The sequence below is a fragment of the Coregonus lavaretus genome (assembly GCF_964263955.1).
Source record: "Coregonus lavaretus genome assembly, chromosome: 6".
In the NCBI taxonomy this organism is placed as follows: domain Eukaryota; kingdom Metazoa; phylum Chordata; class Actinopteri; order Salmoniformes; family Salmonidae; genus Coregonus; species Coregonus lavaretus.
This window is the reverse complement of record NC_139993.1, coordinates 51,479,745-51,496,761: the sequence shown is the minus strand read 5'-3', so window position 1 is coordinate 51,496,761 and position 17,017 is coordinate 51,479,745. Positions and strand designations below refer to the sequence as shown.

Below are 17,017 nucleotides of genomic sequence, written 5' to 3'. Positions count from 1 at the left end.
GAGGCTGCCACAGGGAGACGTGGAGAGAAGGCTACCGGATTACGGGAGCCATTGGCGAGTAGAGGGAGGGAAGCAGTTGAGGCACGGCGTGAGAGACTGAGGTGTGTTACCAGTCCGGTCCGGCCCGTTCCTGATCCCCGGTTAAGGCCAGTGGTGTGTGTTCCCAGTACGGACCGGCCTGTTCCTACTCCACGCACCAAGCCCACGGTGTGCGTCGCCAGTCCAGCCCGGCCGGTTCCTGCTCCACGTACTAAGCCTACGGTGTACGTCGCCAGCCCAGCACGGCCTGTTCCTGCCACCCGCACCAAGTCTACGGTGCGCGTCGCCAGCCCGGTCCGGCCTGTTCCTGCCACCCGCACCAAGTCTACGGTGCGCGTCGCCAGCCCGGTCCGGCCTGTTCCTGCCACCCGCACCAAGTCTACGGTGCGCGTCGCCAGCCCGGTCCGGCCTGTTCCTGCCACCCGCACCAAGTCTACGGTGCGCGTCGCCAGCCCGGTCCGGCCTGTTCCTGCCACCCGCACCAAGTCTACGGTGCGCGTCGCCAGCCCGGTCCGGCCTGTTCCTGCCACCCGCACCAAGTCTACGGTGTGCGTCGCCAGCCCGGTCCGGCCTGTTCCTGCTCCACGCACTAGAACTACGGTGTGCGTCGCCAGCCCAGCCCGGCCTGTTGCTGCTCCCCGCACTAGCCCTGAGATGCGTGTCCTCAGCCCGGGACCACCAGTTCCGGCACCACGCACCAGGCCTATAGTGCGTCTCGGCCGGCCAGAGTCTGCCGTCTGCCCAACGGCGCCTGAACTGCCCGTCTGCCCAACGGCGCCTGAACTGCCCGTCTGCCCAACGGCGCTTGAACTGCCCGTCTGCCCAAAGGCGCCTGAACTGCCTGTCTGCCCAACGCCGTCTGAACTGTCCGTCTGCCAAGCGCTGCATGAACTGCCCGTCTGTACTGAGCCTGCAAAGCCGCCCGTCTGCCATGAGCCTTCAGAGCCGTCCGCCAGACCGGAGCCGCTAAAGCCTTCCGCCAGACAGGAGCCGCTAGAGCCTTCCGCCAGACAGGAGCAGCCAGAGCCTTCCGCCAGACAGGATCAGCCAGAGCCTTCCGCCAGACAGGATCAGCCAGAGCCTTCCGCCAGACAGGATCAGCCAGAGCCTTCCGCCAGACAGGATCAGCCAGAGCCTTCCGCCAGACAGGATCAGCCAGAGCCGTCCGCCAGACAGGATCAGCCAGAGCCTTCCGCCAGCCATGAGCAGCCAGATCCGTCAGCCTGCCATGAGCAGCCAGATCCGTCAGCCAGCCATGAGCAGCCAGATCCGTCAGCCTGCCATGAGCAGCCAGATCCGTCAGCCAGCCATGAGCAGCCAGATCCGTCAGCCAGCCATGAGCAGCCAGATCCGTCAGCCAGCCATGAGCAGCCAGATCCGTCAGCCAGCCATGAGCCAGCCAGCCAGGATCTGCCATTCAGTCCGGTGCTGCCCCTTAGTCCGGTGCTGCCCCTTAGTCTGGTGCTGCCCCTTATCCTGGTGCTGCCCCTTAGTCCGGTGCTGACCCTTAGTCCGGTGCTGCCTCTTAGTCCGGTGCTGCCCCTTAATCCGGTGGGGGTAAGTTGGAGGGTGGTCAGTTGGAGGAGGCTACGGAAGCGGGTAGTGACTATGGTGGGGTGGGGACCACGACCAGAGCCAGAACCACCGCCGAAGAGGTATGCCCACCCAGCCCTCCCTTGGTTAGCCCTAGTTGAGGCGCGGTCGCAGTCCGCGCCTTTAGGGGGGGGTACTGTCACACTCTGGCTCCGGGACTTGTATTTGAGCCAGGGTGTATTCGTTTTGTGGGGGTTTGTTTTGGTTAGGTTGGGAATAGGGTGTGTTCATTTGGGTGTGTGTGGTTTTGGTTAGTTCTTGTGTAGTCATGTGACTCCCAATCGGAGGTAACGAGTGTCAGCTGTCGGCTCGTTATCTCTGATTGGGAGCCATATTTATCTGTATGTTTTCCTTTGGGTGTTGTGGGTTTTTGTTCCATGTTCTGTCAGTATTGCAGAGGACTTCACGAATCGTTCTTGTTTTGTTGTTTTGTTCCAGACTTTGAATTAATAAAGTCATGTTCGCTCAACGCGCTGCGCTTTGGTCTACTCATTTGGAAGACGTTCGTGACACAAGTTTTCTGTTTTTTTGTCTTATTTCTTGTTTGTTTCACAATAAAAAATATTTTGCATCTTCAAAGTGGTAGGCATGTTGTGTAAATCAAATGATACAAACCCCCCAAAAAATCAATTTTAATTCCAGGTTGTAAGACAACAAAATAGGAAAAATGCCAAGGTGGGTGAATACTTTCGCAAGCCACTGTAATGTTCTTTATTTTAGCACAAAATATGTTTTTTTAAATATCTGATACCATTAGAAAATGTATATATGAGTGCATTCTAAGAATAAAAAATAAAAAATGTGACAATGAATTGAATACCTGAATTTCCACCGAAATCCCTGAACATTCATATTTGTCCGTGCCAGTAAAATGTTTTATGTGCTATAATTCAGTCAAAAGTTTGGAGTATCTTCAGCCATTGTCCAACTGTTGCATTTATTAGAATTGTTTTTAAAACCTTTTAACAATTTTGATGACCGTTGTTAATTGTTCTGCCAATACCATGGTGCTACCTAACTTTTTAGTGCCCGCAATTGTCACTTACAAGCAGAACAGAAAGTTGGTGTGGCGGCGTAGTTACCTCTTGAAGAGCAGGATAGCAATGACGATGATGATGATGAGTACGACAGCCAGGACAGGGCCCATGACCCACAGCATCTCTGGGTCCTCAGCATGGAGGGACATACCGCTGTGGAGCTTCACCGTGATGGGGTCTGAGTACGGGCTGGCCGCAAACGTCTTCTGCTGCAGGAGGGAAGAGAGGAGGAACATAGTGAGGAGGAGGACACCACACAGCAACCACTGTTTAGTATGAAGAGGCTCTATAGTTTGGATGAGTCTGAACACCACTTTAAATGACGTTCTCTCAGATATGCATACAGCATTAATGCAAAGCCTTTTGGCCGTTATTAACCTTTAGAACTGTGTAGTCTCAAGCCTGTTCCAATACTTTAGAAACTCTGAGATCTCTATAGCTTTTATGCCTCTTACGTCTTTTTATTTTTTTTATTTCACCTTTATTTAACCAGGTAAGTCAGTTGTTCTCATTTACAACTGCGACCTGGCCAAGATAAAGCAAAGCAGTGCGATAAAAACAACAACACAGAGTTACATATGGGGTAAACAAAACATAAAGTCAAAAATACAACAGAAAATATATATACAGTGTGTGTGAATGTAGTAAATTATGGAGGATAGGCAATAAATAGGCCATAGTGCAAAATAGTTAAAATTTCATAATTAACACTGGAATGATAGATGTGCAAAAGATGATGTGCAAATAGAGATACTGGGGTGCAAATTAGCAAAATAAATAACAATATGGGGATGAGGTAGTTGGGTGGGATAATTTCAGAATGGCTGTGTACAGGTGCAGTGATCGGTAAGCTGCTCTGACAACTGATGCTTAAAGTTAGTGAGGGAGATAAGAGTCTCCAGCTTCAGAGATTTTTGCAGTTCGCTTTGGTGACAAAACGGATGGCACTGTGATAGACTACATCCAATTTGCTGAGTAGAGTGTTGGAGGCTATTTTGTAAATGACATCGCCGAAGTCAAGGATCGGTAGGATAGTCCGTTTTACGAGGGCATGTTTGGCAGCATGAGTAAAGGAGGCTTTGTTGCGAAATAGGAAGCCGATTCTAGATGTAACTTTTGATTGGAGATGCTTAATGTGAGTCTGGAAGGAGAGTTTACAGTCTAACCAGACACCTAGGTATTTGTAGTTGTCCACATACTCTAGGTCAGACCCGCCGAGAGTAGTGATTCTAGTCGGGTGGGCGGGTGCAAGCAGCATTCGGTTGAAGAGCACGCATTTAGTTTTACTAGTGTTTAAGAGCAGTTGGAGGCTACGGAAGGAGTGTTGTATGGCGTTGAAACTCGTTTGGAGGTTTTTTAACACAGTGTCCAATGAAGGGCCAGATGTATTCAAAATGGTGTCGTCCGCATAGAGGTGGATCCGAGCATCACCAGCAGCAAGAGCGACAACATTGATATACACAGAGAATAGAGTCGGCCCGAGAATTGAACCCTGTGGCACCCCCATAGAGACTGCCAGAGGTCCAGACAACAGGCCCTCCAATTTGACACATTGAACTCTATCTGAGAAGTAGTTGGTGAACCAGGCGAGGCAGTCATTTGAGAAACCAAGGCTATTTAGTCTGCCAATAAGAATGCGGTGGTTGACAGAGTCAAAAGCCTTGGCCAGGTCGATGAAAACGGCTGCGCATTACTGTCTTTTATCGATCACGGTTATAATATCGTTTAGGACCTTGAGCGTGGCTGAGGTGCACCCATGACCAGCTCGGAAATCGGAATTGCATAATGGAGAAGGTACGGTGGGATTCGAAATGGTCGGTGATCTGTTTGTTAACTTGGCTTTCAAATACTTTCGAAATGCAGGGCAGGATGGATATAGGTCTGTAACAGTTTGGATCTAGAGTGTCACCCCCTTTGAAGAGGGGGATGAACGCGGCAGCTTTCCAATCTCTGGGGATCTCAGACGTTACGAAAGAGAGGTTGAACAGGCTAGTAATAGGGGTTGCGACAATTTCGGCGGCTAATTTTAGAAAGAAAGGGTCCAAATTGTCTAGCCCAGCTGATTTGTAGGGGTCCAGATTTTTCAGCTCTTTCAGAACATCAGCTGTCTGAATTTGTGTGAAGTTGCAGCGGAGGGTGCAGAGCTGGTCGCCGGGGTAGTGGTAGCCAGGTGGAAAGCATGGCCAGCCGTAGCAAAATGCTTGTTGAAATTCTCGATTATTATAGATTTATCGGTGGTGACAGTGTTTCCTAGCCTCAGTGCAGTGGGCAGTTGGGAGGAGGTGCTCTTATTCTCCATGGACTTTACAGTGTCCCAAAACCTTTTGGAGTTAGTGCTACAGGATGCAAATTTCTGTTTGAAAAAGCTAGCCTTTGCTTTCCTAACTGATTGTGTATATTGGTTCCTGACTTTCCTGAAAAGTTGCATATCGCGGGGGCTGTTTGATGCTAATGCAGTACGCCACAGGATGTTTTTGTGCTGGTCAAGGGCAGTCAAGTCTGAGGAGAACCACGGGCTATATCTGTTCTTAGTTCTGCATTTTTTGAATGGGGCATGCTTATTTAAGATTGAGAGGAAAGCACTTTTAAAGAACAACCAGGAATCCTCTACTGACGGAATGAGGTCAATATCATCCAGGATACCGGTCTTAGCCCTAGTTTAACCCAGTGCCTGATGGAAAGTCAGTAGCTGACAGAGTCTAACACCAGCCAGGCATCTGACAACATGGTGTTAGCTCAACATGATGCTGACTTAGCCCTGAGTCCTATACAGAGCTCTCTATAGCTCTGCCTTAGCCCTGAGTCATTTACAGAGTTCTCTCTAGCTCTGCCTTAGCCCTGAGTCCTATACAGAGTTCTCTCTAGCTCTGCCTTAGCCCTGAATCCTATACAGAGTTCTCTCTAGCTCTACCTTAGCCCTGAGTCCTATACAGAGTTCTCTCTAGCTCTACCTTAGCCCTGAGTCCTATACAGAGTTCTCTCTAGCTCTACCTTAGCCCTGAGTCCTATACAGAGTTCTCTCTAGTTCTGCCTTAGCCCTGAATCCTATACAGAGTTCTCTCTAGCTCTACCTTAGCCCTGAGTCCTATACAGAGTTCTCTCTAGCTCTACCTTAGCCCTGAGTCCTATACAGAGTTCTCTCTAGCTCTACCTTAGCCCTGAGTCCTATACAGAGCTCTCTATAGCTCTGCCTTAGCCCTGAGTCATTTACAGAGTTCTCTCTAGCTCTGCCTTAGCCCTGAGTCCTATACAGAGTTCTCTCTAGCTCTGCCTTAGCCCTGAGTCCTATACAGAGTTCTCTCTAGCTCTACCTTAGCCCTGTCCTATACAAAGTTCTCTCTAGCTCTACCTTAGCCCTGAGTCCTATACAGAGTTCTCTCTAGCTCTACCTTAGCCCTGATTCCTCTACAGAGTGATGTATAGCTCTGCCTAAGCCCTGAGTCCTATACAGAGTTCTCTCTAGCTCTACCTTAGCCCTGAGTCCTCTACAGAGTTCTTTCTAGCTCTGCCTTAGCCCTGAGTCATATACAGAGTTCTCTCTAGCTCTGCCTTAGCCCTGAATCCTATACAGAGTTCTCTCTAGCTTTGCCTGAGTCCTATGCAGAATTCTCTCTAGCTTTGCCTTAGCCCTAATCTAACAATGTGTCTGATGGAGCCTTACATCAGCCAGCCATCTGGTTAAGGAGAGAGAGGCGTATTTATAGCTAGCTCCATTATTTTATAGAGTGAAACTTCCCCAGCCTGTCAGCCAGAACACAAAGTGACAACAAGCGCAGTGACTTTAAGTGAATTAAGACTTGCAAACTGATCAATTTAACTTCATTATGTGACGCCAGAATCAAGCCAAGCCATACCCCCTGTACCCGCTCTCTCTGCAAACAACTTCATCAAGGTAAACAGAGAGAGAGAGAGAGCTGGTAGTCCCACCCACCATACTACCAGGTGTGAAACAGGGAAGGGACTCAGGGGGTATGCTAATTTGGTATTGAGCAGACCTAACTCACTCTATTAAATTAAACAAAACAGGAACATTTTACATTTGGCTAGAAATTCAAAAGGAAATGATCTCAACAGAGAAAAATGTCCTCCTGTGTGCTACCTATATCCCCCCACTAGAATCCCCATACTTTAATGAAGACAGCTTCTCCATCCTGGAGGGGGAAATCAATCATTTCCAGCCCCAGGGACATGTACTAGTCTATGGCGACCTAAATGCCAGAACTGGACAAGAACCTGACACCCTCAGCACACAGGGGGACAAACACCTACCTGGAGGTGACAGCATTTCCTCCCCCATATGCCCCCCTAGGCACAACTACGACAACATAACCAACAAAAACGGGTCACAACTCCTGCAGCTCTGTCGCACGCTGGGTATGTACATAGTCAATGGTAGGCTTCGAAGGGACTCCTATGGGAGGTACACCTATAGCTCATCTCTTGGCGGTAGTACTGTAGACTACTTTATCACTGACCTCAACCCAGAGTCTCTCAGAGCGTTCAGTCAGCCCATTGACACCCCTATCAAACCACAGCAAAATCACAGTCTTGAACAGAGCAATACTCAATCATGAGGCATCAAAGCCAAAGGAACTGAATAATATTAAGAAATGCTATAGATGGAAGGAAAGTAGTGTCGAAACCTAACAAAAAACTATTAGGCAACAACAAATTCAATCCCTTTTAGACAACTTCCTGGACAAAACGTTCCACTGTAATAGTGAAGGTGTAAATTTTGCAGTAGAAAACCTAAACAGTATATTTGACCTCTCAGCTTCCCTATCAAATCTAAAAATCTCTAACAGAAAACCGAAGAAATGTAACAACAGTGACAAATGGTTTGATGAAGAATGCAAAAACCTAAGAAAGAAATTGAGAAACCTATCCAACCATAAACATAGAGTACCAGAAAACCTGAGCCTATGCCTTCACTATGGTGAATCACTAAAACAATACAGAAATACACTGCGGAAAAAGAAGGAACAGCATGTCAGAAATCAGCTCAATGTAATTAAAGAATCCATAGACTCTAACCACTTCTGGGAAAATTGGAAAACACTAAACAAACAACAACACGAAGAGCTATGTATCCAAAACTGAGATGTATGGGTAAACCACTTCTCCAATCTTTTTGGCCCTATAACAGAGAACAAACAGCAAAAAAATATACATGATCAAATGCAAATCTTAGAATCCACTATTAAAGACTACCAGAACCCACTGGATTCTCCAATTACATTGTATGAACTACAGGACAAAATACAAACCCTCCAACCCAAAAAGGCCTGTGGTGTTGATGGTATTCTCGATTAAATGATAAAATATACAGACCACAAATTACAATTGGCTATACTTAAACTCTTTAACATCCTCCTTACCTCTGGCATCTTCCCCAATATTTGGAACCAAGGACTGATCACCCCAATCCACAAAAGTGGAGACAAATTTAACACCAATAACTACCGTGGGATATGCGTCAACAGCAACCTTGGGAAAATCCTCTGCATTATTATTAACAGCAGACTAGTGCATGTCCTCAGTGAAAACTGAGCAAATGTCAAATTGGCTTTTTACCAAATTACCGTACGACAGACCACGTATTCACCCTGCACACCCTAATTGACAAACAAACAAACCAACACAAAGGCTTTTGACTCAATTTGGCATGAGGGTCTGCTATACAAATTGATGGAAAGTGGGGTTGGGGGAAAAACATACGACATCTGAAGAATCTGAAGTCAAATGTCTACTGTTTTCTGATGATCTGGTGCTTCTGTCACCAACCAAGGCGGGCCTACAGCAGCACCTAGATCTTCTGCACAGATTCTGTCAGACCTGGACCCGCCTTGTTCCAAAAAAAGTCCAGTTGCAAGGATCACAAATACAAATTCCATCTAGATACCGTTGCCCTAGAGCACACAAAAAACTATACATACCTTGGCCAAAACATCAGCGCCACAGGTAACTTCCACAAAGCTGTGAAGGATCTGAGAGACAAGGCAAGAAGGGCCTTGCTATGCCATCAAAAGGAACATAAAATTCGACATCTGGCTAAAAATACTTGAATCAGTTATAGAACCCATTGCCCTTTATGGTTGAGGTCTGGGGTCCGCTCACCAACCAAGAATTCACAAAATGGGACAAACACCAAATTGAGATTCTGCAAAAATATCCTCAGTGTACAACGAAAAACACAAAATAATGCATGCAGAGCAGAATTAGGCCGATACCCGCTAATTATCAAAATCCAGAAAAGAGCCGTTAAATTCTATAACCACTTAAAAGGAAGCAATTCCCAAACCTTCCATATCACCTACAGAGAGATGAACTTGGAGAAGAGACCCCTAAGTAAGCTGGTCCTGGGGCTCTGTTCACAAACACAAACAGACCCCACAGAGCCCCAGGACAACAACAACAACAACACAATTAGACCCAACCAAATCATGAGAAAACAAAAAGAGAATTACTTGACACATTGGAAAGAATTAACAAAAAAACTGAGCAAACTAGAATGCTATTTGGCCCTAAACAGAGAGTACACAGTGGCAGAATACCTGACCACTGTGACTGACCCAAACTTAAGGAAAGCTTTGACTATGTACAGACTCAGTGAGCATAGCCTTGCTATTGAGAAAGGCTGCCGTAGACAGACCTGGCTTTCAAGAGAAGACCGGCTATGTGCACACTGTCCACAAAATGAGGTGGACACTGAGCTGCACTTCCTAACCTCCTGCCAAATGTATGACCATATTAGAGACACATATTTCCCTCAGATTACAGAGATCGACAAAGAATTCGAAAACAAACCCAATTTTGATAAACTCCCTTATCTACTGAGTGCAAAACCAAAGTGTGCCATCACAGCAGCAAGGTTTGTGACCTGTTGCCACAAGAAAAGGGCAACCAGTGCCCTTTGTAAATACAACCCATATTTATGTTTATTTATTTTCCCATTTGTACTTTAACTATTTGCACATTGTTACAACACTGTATATATACATAATATGACATTTGAAATGTCTTTATTCTTTAGGAACTTCTGAGTGTAATGTTTACTATTAATATTTATTGTTTATTTCACTTTTGTTTATTATCTACTTCACTTGCTTTGGCAATGTTAACATACGTTTCCCATGCCAATAAAGCCCTTATATTGAATTGAATTGAATTTAATTGAGAGAGAGAGAAAGAGAGAGAGAGAGAGAGAGAGAGAGAAGGAAGGAGATAGTTGTTGCCTTCTTTGAAAATGTATGACGGAACACCTTTTTTAATGGGGTTTTAATTGCCTTTTTAATTTATAAAGACGTTCATTCCAGAGCGGTAGAAACACACAGAGCACTGCAGTCACTACATAGCCGAGGTAGCCTACGTGCTGATGCAGATGAAGCTACACACTCTGAGTCTGAGTGTGTACAAGAGTAGGAATTATCCCATTTAAGTAAGAAGAAACACCTGCTACGAGCAGATAAACAAACTCCAAATCCTGCCACATCCTGCCCCATCTGCCATCGCCCATTCACACCTGCTCCTTGGTAGTTAAGTCAGTCCCCCTCCCCTCACTTCTCTTCACCCCAGACCCTGGGTGAGTTATTTTCAGCCTATGTTGCTCTCCCCTTCTCCTGCTCTTCCCCTCCTCTCCCCCTGCCATGTGAAGTAGTGAGGCTGTGATACAGCTTAATGATGACAGTGAGAGTTGGCCCCGGGTTCTCCGCTGGCTTCCAGAGGGCGTGGTGGAAGGTGTCAACTTTATTGGATTTGTCCTTAGAGGCTGCTGATGCATATCCTCCCCTGCACTAGTCACCCTCCCCGGTCACAGCAGGGACTACACACAAAGATGGAGTCTACTCCTCCTATACTTGCTCCCTCTTTTCCTCTCCCTTTCTACCTCTCCCTCTCTCTACCTCTCCATCTCTCTACCTCTCCCTCTCTCTACCTCTCCCTCTCTCTCCCTCTCTCTATCTCTCCCTCTCTCTACCTCTCCCTCTCTCTCCCTCTCTCTCCCTCTCTCTACCTCTCCCTCTCTCTACCTCTATCTACCCCTCCCTCACTCTCTCTACCTCTCCCTCTCTCTACCTCTCCCTCTCTCTACCTCTCTCTACCTCTCTCTACCTCTCTCTACCTCTCTCTACCTCTACCTCTATCTACCCCTCCCTCTCTCTACCTCTCTCTACCTCTCTCTCTCTCTACCTCTCCCTCTCTCTACCTCTCCCTCTCTCTACCTCTCTCTACCCCTCCCTCTCTCTACCTCTACCTCCCTCTACCTCTCCCTCTCTCTACCTCTCTCTACCTCTCTCTCTCTCTACCTCTCCCTCTCTCTACCTCTCTCTACCCCTCCCTCTCTCTACCTCTCCCTCTCTCTCCCTCTCCCTCTCCCTCTCTCTACCCCTCCCTCTCTCTACCTCTACCTCTCTCTACCTCTCCCTCTTTCTACCTCTCCCTCTCTCTACCTCTACCTCTCTCTACCTCTCCCTCTCTCTACCTCTCTCTACCTCTCCCTCTCTCTCCCTCTCTCTACCTCTTCCTCTCTCTACCTCTCTCTCGACCTCTACCTCTCTCTAACTCTCCCTCTCCCTCTCTCTACCTCTACCTCTCTCTACCTCTCCCTCTCTCTCCCTCTCTCTACCTCTCTCTACCTCTCTCTACCTCTCTCTACCTCTCTCTACCTCTACCTCTCTCGACCTCTACCTCTCTCGACCTCTACCTCTCTCTAACTCTCCCTCTCCCTCTCTCTACCTCTACCTCTCTCTACCTCTACCTCTACCTCTCTCTACCTCTACCTCTACCTCTCTCTTCCTCTCCCTCTCTCTACCTCGCCCTCTCTCTACCTCTACCTCTCTCTCCCTCTCCCTCTCTCTACTTCTCGCTACCTCTCCCTCTCTCTACCTCTCCCTCTCTCTACCTCTCCCTCTCTCTACCTCTCTCTCCCTCTCTCTCCCTCTCTCTACCTCTCCCTCTCTCTCTACCTCTCCCTCTCTCTACCTCTCTCTTGTGTGTGCATCCCCTTTGCTGTCTAAGACGTGTAACTAAAACGATTAGGCATCTGTGTTCGTAGGAGGATGCTCTCTCGTCAGCAGCATGGCATGTGGAGGGTTGGATCGACCTGTACCCATGTTTATTAACTGACGGTGGAAATCCCATTGACTCTCACTGAGGCCATGCCACCAGGTCTACATGTGGCTAGCTTGAGGATGAGGAAGGGAGTCAGATACTCAAAATAAGAGCTATTGTAGAATCTTCTGAATATTTCACCACAGAATACATTTATATCTGGAAGTGAAATACTGAAAATATGCATCTAGCATTGCTGCAGATGGTGCCAGTCATATCCTGCATAAATGAAGGACTTATAAGGGCCAAAAGGCTTTGCATTTATGCCTATATTTTATCTAAATACGTATGCATATCTAAAATGAGAGAATTATATATGTTTAAGGAAGGTTGGAAGGAATTATGTATTTCTAAAGTATTTGACTAGGGCTTGAGACTAGTCTACACACTAATTTACGGTTCAAGGTCAAAAGGTCATGGTGCATCCCAGATTCTGATACCTGCTGAGAAAGACCTAGGGTCATGATCGACTCAATGACAGAAACAGCCATGAATATCCAGACATCTCTAAGAACTGTTCATGCTTCCTCTTTCTCTCTCCCTCGCTTCCAGGCTCATCTCTCTCTCTTTTTCTTGTTCTCTACTCTCTCTCTCCCATGCTCCTCTCTTCTTCTCTCTATCTTCTCCATAGCTCATTTTTGTACTTTTGGCAAAGTGCAGCAGGTAGTGCAGGCAGCACAAAACTTTCTCCTATCCACAAAACTTTGAAAAATGGCAGCAGTCACGCCTCTTAGACACAGTGTATGGAAGCCCTAACAAAAGAGCACATTTAGATATTCTCAGAAGGGGGAAGAAACTTTGGGCTGCACTATCTGATAGAAACACATCCCATGGAGTGAGTGAATAATGTACTGCCAGCGCCTCCACATTGACAAATGCTGCTTGGGAACACTGTGCATTAGAGCGATATTAAAGTCAGAGAAAAGCAGAGTTGATGCGGGGAAGAGAAGGAGAGAAGACTGAGGAGTGCATAGGGAGGGTGAATATAGTCTTATTTTCCCATTGTTTCTCCCATAATCATGCTTACCTCTAAAACCTAATGAAATGAGAGGCAACACAAGCTGACTGTAGTTTTGTTATTTCCCACAACACATAAAACCATTAGCAGGCTTTTTCCTCTCTCTGGATCTGCACGCACGCACACACACTCTATCTGTGACAAACAGGACAGGAGCCAGGAGACTCAGCTTATTCCCCAGGCTACGACTTATCTCTCTCTTTCTCACTATCTATCTCTCCCTCTCGCTCTCTCTGCCTCTGTCTATCTCCCTCTCTTTCAATGTGTCTGCCTCTCTCTGTGTCATTTAAACATCTCTCTCTTTTACATTTTAGTCATTTAGCAGACGCTCTTATCCAGAGCGACTTACAGTTAGTGAGTGCATACATTATTTTTCATACTGGCCCCCTGTGGGAATCAAACCCACAACCCTGGCGTTGCAAACACCATGCTCTACCAACTGAGCTACATCCCTGCCGGCCATTCCCTCCCCGCTGGCCATTCCCTCCCCTACCCTGGACGACGCTGGGCCAATTGTGCGCCGCCCCATGGGTCTCCCGGTCGCGGCCGGCTATGACAGAGCCTGGATTCGAATCAGGATCTCTAATGGCACAGCTAGCACTGCGATGCAGTGCCTTAGACCACTGAGCCACTTTTCCCTCCATAAATCTTCCCTCAACTGTTACTGCTGTTCTCTTGTCTCCCTGTACTGTATATTATTGCCCTGAGGCTTCCTCTACCACTCTCTCAACCTCCATTAGACTCCCTCTCTTCTCCTTCTCTTTACCTTTCACTCTTTTCACCCCTCCATCACTCCCATACGGTTCTCTCCTTTGTTGATGAAACTGACGCCCTTTCTCGGTAGCGCTCCCCCTCCCTCTTTCCCTCCCTCCATCTCTCCCTCTCTTCCCTGCTGTAAGTGATCACACTGTTTATATGGCCTGTTTCTTTTATCCAATTTCACACTTCCAGGCTTGTTTACCAGCTATGGGAGCCACATAAAGCTGCAGTGCCCTTTTCGCTCCAGTCCCCCGCCTCCCTCCTCCTCCTCCCTCCATTCTTTTCTCCACCATTCTGCCATCAACCCTGCCCCACCCCCTCTCCATCAACCCTGCCATAACTATAAAGCTGAGCTCACTTCCCTGTTTTCCAATGAATGTGATTAGCCTGCTATTTTCTCTGGCCAGGCTTGATTTAGATTCAACAATATGTCACTTTACTGGCGTCACAGATCTGTTATGTGTCTGTCTGTCACTCTGCTAAAGAGAAACAACTCAACACAACACAATTCTCAACACAACACAATGCTGTATCAAGGACCAATGTAGGAGTGGATACACAGTAAAAAATGGGGTGTTAATATTTCAGAGTAAAGTTATTTTAACCCAGATAGAGTATTTTCAACATTTTTGAGAGTAAAGTTGCTCTATCAGTGGAGTTAAAAGTGAGTGTAAAAATCTGCAGATACGCAGTGACAATTTCAACTCTACAGCAGTGATGAATACCCGCCACTCTGCTTTGCTGAAGTTTGGCACGTACGTTGGTGGAGGAAGATTGCGAAGGAGTAGCTAGGCCACAGATATTGCTAGGTAAGTTACATCCCCGTTTTTTCAACACCAAACCGGTATTTTTTAACTTTACATAATTTTAGAGTTGTGCTGATGTCAAGGTCATATTTTAAGTTACGAGTTCCATGCGGCGGTCCCCCTTGCAGTGAGCTCGTCATCAGCCAGCTAAATTAGCTTGTAAGTTCAGATGGTTGACAGTAATAACTGTTATATGATATACCCATGGAATATGTTTGATATTTTTGTGAATGGCTTGCTGTTTCATATGGCTAAAAATAGGTAACGTTAACTTAGCTAATCAGTTCGTTTGAAGGACACCACCGTTTGGCATGAGCGCAGATTGTGCTTGTCATGCGGTTAGCTAGCTTGCAATCAGTATCGGTAACTGTCTTTCTTTGTGTTGCAATATTTTCACGAATGAAGTTTGTCAGAATGGTAAATACGTAAAATAACGTTCGCTAACAACAAAACATTTATACAGATAGTATTGTTAGCTAACGTTATTGTATAGCTTCCCAGGCTTCCTTACACTAACGTTAACTGTTTTTTATAAAGCTATATATAACGGTAATGTTAGCATGCTTCTGATAGTTAGCTAGCTAATGTTGGTGTTATAAAACGATAACTTAGATCACTGATTTGCATGACGGGTTTGTTTAACATTGCTTAACCATTTTAATGGTTAGCTACTGTTCGAACTAAAATGGCTAATGAGCTAGCTAACTTTGACACATAGCTAGTTATTTGGTAGCTAATGGGACAATGTGCCTCTAAACTTGAACTAGCCTACACCCATTTGCTGCAGAAAATGGCAGCTTAACGTTATATTCAACCAGCACAACTTTGTCTACTTCAGCCTTTGTAATTGCAGTGTAACGTCTAAGTAATGCATAGTGCATTGCGTAGCTAGTACTACTGAGATAAATGGATAGTTAGCTAACGCTTAGTTGAACCAGCACTAAATGATGATTTTGAATATATATTTTCTTTGTTAACAGAGGCAAAATGCTGTTGCGTGTTCAGCTCGGGGAAGAGCAGAAATACGTCAAGCTGTCTGAGCTGACATTCAATGCTTTCTTGAAAGAAGGTAGGTATAATAGGTTAAAGCAATACATATCACCCTAATGACAAAATAATACAGCATTAAGCTATTATCTTATGATATCTATTTAGGTCTATAGTCATTTCTGCTGTGCTTTATATTTTCAGTAACATAAAATCAGGTGCAGATCCTTGTCTTTCATCATTTTGTGAACACATGAGGCAACCTTAAGTATGAACTTGGATTCTTGTGAGAAGGGAATGCATGTTTTTCTTTTTTTTCTTCTTTTTTTAACAGTGTGTCTAAAATTCAACATACCAGAAAGCAGAAAGCCAGACATTAAGGTGTATGACCAGTCTGACACAGAAGTTGACTCAGATGTTTTTGAAGAATTAGTAAAGGAGTCACCTGGAACTTTCAGAATCATGCTGGGCAATGGACTTGGTATTCATTCATTCAATTAGTTTTTTAGTTTAAAGGCCAGAATGAGAACCTTTATTGTCTTAAAAATAACAGTTTATTGTAATATGTTTCTATGTTTTGCACAAATTTCATAATGAACAGATACCTCTCATTCATCATCATGCTCGGGTACATCTGATGACACCATCATTCTGAATTTCACTGTGTGTGACGATGTTGAAGAAGTAGCGGCTGGCGAAGGAAGCCAGCCTAAAAGGCCATGCCACATAAACTATGAGGCAAAAGCAGTAAGTGGTGAACATTGCTGTTAAGTCCAATCTGAATGTTGTTTCATCATGTGACAGCATTACATATTGTTTTACAATTACGGAAAGCACATTTCTTTCCACCTATAGCTGATTGAAAAAATCCTAACATCAAAGCCTGGTGGTGAACGCATTATGCAAGAGTATGGAAAAACCAAATCTCTGACAGATGCCACCAGAAGACAGATGATCAACATACTTGCTGCTGAGATGACAGAAACACATGGGTAAGCATTAAGCATATAGATGGGCTGTAAAGAAACATTGTTATTATTTTCCGGTTATTAATTATGTAAAATGTGTTGTGCAATATCAATTCAGTGTGATGTTAACTTTGAATTCATATGCTAGGACATCCCCCCCCAAAAGTGTCAGAGTGATGTATGCACAGGGGATAGTAGCTTTGTTTCCCTATCTAGAAGACCCATACTCACAACATGGATATGTAAGTAAATGGGTTATTGCAACATTATGCACATATTCACTCTATGAAATGGGAATAGTACTCCTTTATAATTTATTTATAATAATATAGGATCATTACTACGATCCGGAGAGTGGTTCCGGATACCTTGCATGGCGATTGAAGACCATACAAAGAAAAACAGCAGAGGAAAGAGGTGCCTCAGTCAGCAAATCTCCTAAAGGTATGTTTTCTGATCAGTGACATGTAATTATAATGGTGACCTGTGAATTGTACAGAAAGGATTTCTTAACACTGTATTTTGTCTTAAGTTGGTGGGCCAGGCCGTGATCGTCAGCCCTTCACCTATGACAGAGAGCCATCTGATGAGGATGTGGAAGCAGCTATTGCTGTTTTGAGACACTCTGCTGATGAAAACACTGTCCGTGAGAAGATGAAAATGACCTTCATATATCGGCAAGCAATGGTCAACGATGAAGCC

The 17,017-nt window shown here is 45.6% G+C and overlaps 1 protein-coding gene and 1 long non-coding RNA gene across 5 annotated transcripts in view; one reads left to right on the top strand and one right to left on the bottom strand.

Moving 5' to 3' along the window:
• The window catches only part of ptprfa (protein tyrosine phosphatase receptor type Fa), a 209,391-nt gene that overhangs the window by 38,202 nt on the left and 154,172 nt on the right, over positions 1 to 17,017 (bottom strand). For all 4 annotated transcript variants that reach the window (XM_084164046.1, XM_084164048.1, XM_084164047.1 and 1 more), the window contains one exon: positions 2,715 to 2,878. In XM_084164046.1, the coding sequence (XP_084020172.1) occupies positions 2,715 to 2,878 (164 nt within the window). The remainder of the gene's footprint in view (positions 1 to 2,714; positions 2,879 to 17,017) is intronic.
• On the top strand, positions 14,126 to 17,016 carry LOC311131195. The gene is made up of 8 exons (XR_014613415.1): positions 14,126 to 14,363; positions 15,341 to 15,429; positions 15,682 to 15,828; positions 15,949 to 16,094; positions 16,203 to 16,339; positions 16,464 to 16,557; positions 16,648 to 16,759; positions 16,848 to 17,016. It is a non-coding gene; the product is annotated as an uncharacterized lncRNA (long non-coding RNA).